Raw genomic sequence first — 7299 nt, 5'->3', positions numbered from 1 at the left:
CAATTAATTTAATTTGAATTATTTTGATTTGAACATATGTTCAGATTTAACAATTTCAGTGATTTTTAAATGTTCTATTTTAATGTTTCTTTTCTTTCCTCTGTCATGATGCTTTTGATGTCTTGTGTGAAGCACTTTGAATTGCCTTGTTGTTGAAATGTGCTATATGAATAAACTTGCCTTGCCTTGCCTTGCCTAGGCAGCATTACCCCAGTTTTCAAATATTTCAGCTTTTAAAATATCCCTGCTCTAAATCTTTCACTTCAAGTTACAAAAGGAGTAGTAAACAAGAAACGTGATGTATCTTAGGTTTATAAGTCATTATGGAGGAAAAACCCATCAAACATGACTTCAACCTCATTTATTTCACAGTGTTTGATTCACAGCTTCTGTATTTCATGTCAATATTTTCATTCTGACTCTACAAAATACAGACAGAAGTTCATGACAATGATGAACATACAGGCACATTTGATATGCTACTTTTGATTGCCATCTTGTGGACACTTACTGAATCTGTTTTCACACGTGCACTCCTGAGCATTTCTAGAAATATTAGAGGAGCTCTGCCCGAGACATTTTCCTGTGTTGCTGGTTCACTCACACTCAAAACGTCTTCACTGCCAGAAGTTTTCCTGTCAGAAAAGGGAGAGACGTAGTGGTATAGGGGAACATTTTCTAAAGGGGCTGGCAGGAAAATTGTGGCTGTTTGCATCACATGCAGCTCACATTGGGAGACTATCCCTACCGGAAGGGTATAGGATGGAAGGGGGTCTCAAATTAGAATCGGCAGACAAAGCAACAGAGTCCACTGACAGGGGTTCCCACATCTCACCTGTTTACTCTATTAAAGGTGACACACCCCTTTTTCTACCTGTCTAAATGAAACGCTTTTACCGTGCTTTGGTCAAAATATAATATGGATCAGGCACCAGAGGAGGTTTTGGACTCTGTATAAACCAGCTCTGAACTGGCTTTCTCAACCCCCCCCCCCCCCCCCACTACAGACCATCAGATTTCCTTTTTTTAGATATAGGCGTACAACAAACAAAGGTCTGGGTTGGCTTCTTTCTTAGTTTGTAAGTCGTTAGATTCTCCAGATACCCAATATATAAGCGCCAAAACTTAATTATTATTTTTTTTATAATTGATAATAATTAGATCCACATGTGGTATAATCTTTCCTTTAGGACTTCATCGAGTGGGTGGGTCAGGTTTTCACTTTAATTGATTCAATGTATTATAACAGTTGGTTAACATGACCATGCATTAGGTAAATTAGTGATTAACAGCGTAGACATGAGGACAATGTTTGCCCGGAGACAACCTGTCGACCACATGCGTAACCCTCCCGAGCTCCTCCAGTCTTTCGTTCCCCGTGTAGTATCCCTGTGACACTGTGAGACAGACACAAACAGGTGCAAGGATGACATTTTCCCTGAAGCGTGGGGAGATAAAAAAAAAAAAAAAAGACCCTGATTTTTAAATACAACATGCTTAAAATGAAAACAGCACATTAGTCTATAAATAGGGCTTTGGCTATTAGTGTCAACTCAGGACTTGTGCAGCTTATCTAGGTTGTTTTTCCTCACCTGGCAAGAGTTAATGTTTAATGTTTCACTTCTTAAATCATTTTTCTCCCAATAAAAACCAAACCAAATACTTCAAAAACGATTTAGCCTCCGACAGGCCTACAGGAAAGACTCATGACACAGGATACATGCTGCAAGTAGAATCTTATATTTAGACCGGGGAGGAAAAATAGCAGGAGCGTTTACGTCATGCAGCTGCATTTTTAACAAAATTGAACACAAGCTGCAGCTAATGAAGCCTGACCAACTTATTTATCATGTTAAGTGCAAGAGTTCATCCAGTGTGAACACAACAAAATCAACTCCCTGCATGTTGCAAATGCTTCACATGAAACACTGGAAGACCAGTTTTCTATTTCAAGATTACGCTGAGCATGAAAACTCAACTCCTGCACGCCTGCTTAGAATGTGAACAACAGAGCAGTGCTGAGCTGCGGTGAGACGCTAAAGCACATTTAAAGATATATATCACAAAAAAATGGATCCTTTGACGGAGGATTTGACCAGGGCTGATGTGGATGCTGAGATGACAGTGTTGACGCCCGATGAATTCACTGAGCAAATCCTTGAGGGCAGTGATGAAGTGGAGCATCTTCGTAACAGGTTAGAATCAGTCGCAGTTCTTTCATTCTGAGAGTTTAGCGGCAGCTCAAAGTCAAAGTTAGGTTTGTCAGTAGGATGTCAGTCTGGTTGTTTAAAGTCTGTTTTATCATTCTAAACAAATCCCAAGATAGTCAGAGGCAGCGTTTTATTATACCATAATAAACTGGATCTATTCCATTATGAATTAATGAGGGGAATTCCATTAGTGCCACTAGTCGCAGGTCTATAGAGTCTGTAGAGTAGACTATACAGGTCAAACCTACCCTTCATGGTGCTATTGGCTTTTGTTCAAAGTTTTCAAACACTCCTGAAAATGTATAGAACATTTCAGACAGGCTGTCCCTGAATTCCTCCTGATCAGACTGCACACATGAACCTCACAGCGGTGGACTTTCCCTGTCGGACAGGGGTGGGGGTGGGGGGGTCTCAGGAGGAAGTACATGAGGTTAAAAGGACGCAGATGAAGCAACAGAGTCCCCTTTATGACAATGAGATTTTTTACTTTTTTGCAAATTCACTTGCTCCTGCAAAGTCATTGAGAAAAATAAAGCCTCAAAATACCGCAACTTTCAAAGCAACTTTGAAAAAGCTGACGCAAAATCAGGCGTTTTAGGTCGCAACAAAGGTCTGCAATATCCTGGATGGAACGGCTTTATATCAATGTTATGTAAAGTCCGTCACGATCAAAATATCAACAAAAACGCGTAAAGGCAATTCAGGCAAACAGGAAACATAATGAAGCATTATGTGCATGGAGATTGTACTGGTTGCGTGTATGCAGTCTACGGTCATGCTACATTTGCAGGACTTAGATGTCACCAACCCCTCTTGTGTAGCGTGCTGTATATTTCTGTGAAATGTACCTGCTGCATGCTCACACCAGCTCACTTAGACTTGACGGCAGGAAAAAGTCTGGGAAAGAGTCCTGGAGCGATTGTTTGCGTTCACACATGCGGCTGTTTCCAGGAGTTTTGTGCAAGTGTGAAAGCACAAAATGTGCCGATAAAGACGTTCAGTCAACAGACCAAAAATCGTGTTTTGAACCAGGCTGTAAACATGTTTATTTTTACTGCTGAAATTTACATTTTACTATAGGTGTGTATGGGAATTTGTGGTCTTTTGCAACCAGCCTCAAGTGGACACTCAAAGAACTGCAGTTTGTGGCTTAATTTTTCAACATGTGAAGTTGCTGCTTGGTGTCAACACAGGGGACATATCAGTAGCCAGATCTTGCAAGAAAAAGACATCAGTTGCCGTATCTTTCAAGGGTGTACTGCTGAGACAACTCTAAAGAAAAATTATTGTTTTCCTGATTTTACTTTCTTTAGAAGTGCCTCTTAACTTCCTGAATATTCAGAAGATCTGTTTCAAAGGTAACATGTGTTTAGTGTACTTTGGTGAAAATAAGGCAAAATAATGAGTCATATTATGTGATGTTTACATTGACTTCACCCAAGGTATTTGGTTGAATACACTCAAGAAATGCTGCTTGCCTTCTCTAGGGGCTGCGCAGTGGCAAAACAACCCATGTGATACAAATAAAGGAAATTACTTTCAGTCTCCTCTCTGAACCGTCGGTCTTTAACACACTTATCTCTCTGTTGCTGTGCCTTCAGTTTACGCGAGGCCGTCCATGACGACAACGTACGGCCAAAGATGCAGTGCCTGATGATGGACTCCTCCTTCTCCATGGTGACGATGCAAGGGGAGGACAGTGGGATCGCATGGGAGACCACCCCTAGTCGCTGCAACACACCATGGGCATCTGAAACAGGAAACCCCACCGTGGATCCCATCGCTCCAGTTGTAGTACGTCCTGCAACACCTGGATCTGTCCCAGCAGGAAAGATTATCTTTGTCATGGACGAGGAACTGATGTCAAGACGGAAGAAGACTAAAGAGAGGGGGAATGGCCAGAGGAGCAAAGCAGACAGGCAACGACAAGTCCTGGTGGAAAGTTCTGAGAATATTTCAGGAAGGCCAGAGCTGGTGGAAGTCTCACAGCCAAATGTAAAAGCTGAAGGAGAAGGAGATGAAGAGGAACTCAGTGACCCTCCGGAAGATAAGGAGCAACGGCTGTTCCGCTTAGTGTCAGAGGGCTCCGAAATCCTCAACATAGTTGTTCCTCCAAAACTGGCTACGGTGGATGAAGAGGAGAGCAAAGAAATGGAGGACAACCTTTCGTATTTGGAGGACAGCCTTGTTCCTAAAGCCAGCGAAGACATCCATGATTACGAGCTGCTGATGTCAACAACAGAATCAGATGCGGCAAGAGCCAGAGAGGTCAGGCCTTTTACATCTATAGGCCCTAATGTAATGGATCCACCAGGGGCTCCAGTGGCTAGACCTCCCGGTGTAGGAGCTACCGGCAATTTGGACTACTTTGAGGCGTTCACCATGATTGACGCCCAGGCTCCAGGAAGTCCTGCTGTTGTCACACAAGTACAGTCGGAGCAAGAGGCAGAGGGTACAACGGAGAGCCAGGAAGCAGAGAAACCTGTGTCCCCAAATGACAACACTACCACAATGGCAACAGCAACTGTGGATAATGAGAAATCAGACACAATCAGCCTTGAGGAAATCACAAGTGAGCTTCTTGATGATGTCTTCTACGGTGGCACAGAGGACTACGTCATGAAAGGTCTGAACAGAGACGACGCGGGTTCTGCAGGCATGCGCTCCAGGAACCCTTCAAAACCGAGCGGTTCCAATTTGTTTGGAAGCCAAGAGGAAATCCTGACTCCAATCTTCCTTCCAGAGGGACCTCGTAAGATTATCGACCAAATTTTGCTGGAAGAGCCCAAAGCCATGGCCTTCCTCTACACGGATCTATACGAGGAAGCTATTGGCAGTCGAAAGAAAGAAGAAGACACAGAGAGTATGACCTCTGAGAAATCCTTTCACAGCCGGCACTCAGACCGGGAGGCGAGAGGATATTTAGAGAAATATGTCCTTATCGATGAGACTCCAGCAGTAGAAGTGGAACCAGCTGATAAAGAAGAATGCAGACAGGAAGGTCCTAGGACTTTGTCTGATGATGTGTATGATACTGGTGATATGACATCCAAGCCAGAAAAGGGTGAAATATCAAATTCAGAGGAGGAAATCACAGATTTCTTCAGGTCCAGTGCCAATTCTTCTCCATGTGATATAGAGCCTTTCCCTCGATCACTCGAAGAGGAAGAAACCGAACCAGTCAAAAAAAAGAGCAAAGAAAAGACGACCAAAAGTGTCGCCATCAAGGTTGAAAAAGTTGCAGAAATCCCAGTAGATCCACTCAGCATTTCAAGCTTTGACTTTCCTTCAGATGAACCGGACTGGGAAAACCCGGATGATCATCATACAGGTCTGGAAGAGAAAGATGTTACAGAGCAGGACATGTGGAAACCAGATTCAGAAGAGCAGCCAGTTGCTCCTCCCAGGAGAAGGGCACCTTCTGCTCCAAAGACATGTCTGGACCTAACACCTCTTACTCCAGTAGACTTTATTCAGGAAAGAGAAGAAGCTGGTGAAAAGGAGCAGAGGGTGGAAGAGAAAGAGACAGCATCACCGGCAGAGACTGCAGATGAGGGAGACGGGGATGCGGAGGAAACAACACCGCCCTCCAGTAATGCCGCTCTACTCGAGGACACGATGGCTGAAGTCGACACTGTGTCCCCACAAAGTGTGGAGGATAGCAATGAAATAACTTTTGGAGACACAGAACCAGCTACAGCTGGGCACAAAGACACTGAAACAGCCAAAGAAGAAGCTACAGAAACTGAAGAGGTAGATATTAAGCCAGCAGAGTTTACTGGAACAGAGGTTCAATCAGGGCAGAACGGAGACGATTCAACTGTCCCTGCAGCTGAGCCAGCTAAAGAAAAAGGGCAGTGTGTAATACTTTAAGCACACTACAAATTCAAACAGGTTTCAAGTCAAGTCAGGGTCTGAAACCATAGTAGATGAGGCCTACAATCAGATAGTTAATTAAAGCATAAAAAAAATCAAAGTGCAAAATATTGCAGAGCTTGGTCTACTTTTTGAAACTTATTCCCAACCTTAGTCTTAATGCACGAGTTTAAACATCGAACGGTTTGGTTGAATATCCAGGGTGGATATTTTTGTTTGAGCATGAATCATAGTGTGTTTGAAGGAAGACGTTTGGGTCAGGAGTGTGCGTAGAAGAGGTGTGAGAGCATGTGTTGGTGTTGTCGTGGCGTTAGGGTGGATCTTCAGCTATAAATAAGACTCCTGAATGTTAACTTGACACCTCGTCTCCACCAGGAGCCGGATCGCCCTCTTCTTGTAAACACTGAAAATGGTGTGTAATAAATGTAAACATGTGCAAAATATCTTTTTGGACACATGACCTATACCTTCGTTTAATACTGACTGAACTATTATAAAACGCTGAATTAAAACATTTTAACTATGTGTTTGTTTCTGCATTATCTACACTTCTTACATACAAACACCAGCTTATGACCCTAGTCTATAGATTATTTTTAAGCCAATCAAATGGGGCTGTTTGGATCATGAAGGATCTTTACATGTTGCTTTTAAAGCAGCTTTATGTCAGGCAGTATTTACAGATTTTATAGCCTCTGGGCTCGAATCCAAGGGTCCCATCTGAAGCTCAGCAGTTGCCCAACCCCCTCTGACCTTGGGGAGTGGAATATAAACCAACTCCCAGATATTAACACATGCAAGAACAAATGTGGAATTCATCAAATATTAAAATGGTAGAGGGATTAATCTGTATTTTAGTTTTTGCAAAGAATGTAGATGTTTTTAAATGCTTCCTGTGAATCCTGTTAGATTTGGTTTAATCTGTCTTTATGGGCTTTGGTGACATCCAGTGTTAGAAACCAGCATTTTCCAGCTCTCTCATTTTTAACCCCTAAATGGTTTCTGTATCCTGGGTGATACGGACATTTGACAGGCTGTGGGGTGGAGGGGCGCTAAGGAAGGAAGGTTGGGTCAAGTATTCAGGTCAGGTGGCCATATGTGGGGACAAAGACACTGACCATGACTAGGTGTTGTTATTTATCATGTTTATTATTGTTTGGGTGTAGTTTGTTTTTTAAAATATTTTTAAAATAATATTTTATGATTTATTGTT

General features: G+C 42.6%; 1 protein-coding gene across 1 annotated transcript; it reads left to right on the top strand.

Annotated features, from left to right (window-relative positions):
* Positions 1-1867: 1867 nt before the first annotated feature.
* si:ch1073-398f15.1 (cardiomyopathy-associated protein 5) lies at positions 1868-6611 on the top strand. Its single transcript, XM_061061574.1, has 2 exons — positions 1868-2195; positions 3812-6611. Exons 1-2 carry the CDS (start codon positions 2071-2073, stop codon positions 6081-6083), a joined length of 2397 nt encoding a protein of 798 aa, XP_060917557.1. The 5' UTR covers positions 1868-2070; the 3' UTR covers positions 6084-6611.
* The last annotated feature ends 688 nt before the right edge of the window (positions 6612-7299 follow it).

Source organism: Labrus mixtus, chromosome 17 (genome assembly GCF_963584025.1).
Source record: "Labrus mixtus chromosome 17, fLabMix1.1, whole genome shotgun sequence".
NCBI classification, from domain to species: Eukaryota; Metazoa; Chordata; class Actinopteri; order Labriformes; family Labridae; genus Labrus; species Labrus mixtus.
Note: the sequence above shows the minus strand (reverse complement) of the source record. Positions and strands in the feature narration are given on the sequence as shown.

Coding starts and splice junctions, on each gene's coding strand:
- si:ch1073-398f15.1 (XM_061061574.1), top strand. CDS start 2,071: ATGGATCCTTTGACGGAGGATTTGACCAGGGCTGATGTGGATGCTGAG. Junction 2,196..3,811: donor GTGGAGCATCTTCGTAACAG/GTTAGAATCAGT, acceptor CTGTGCCTTCAG/TTTACGCGAGGCCGTCCATG.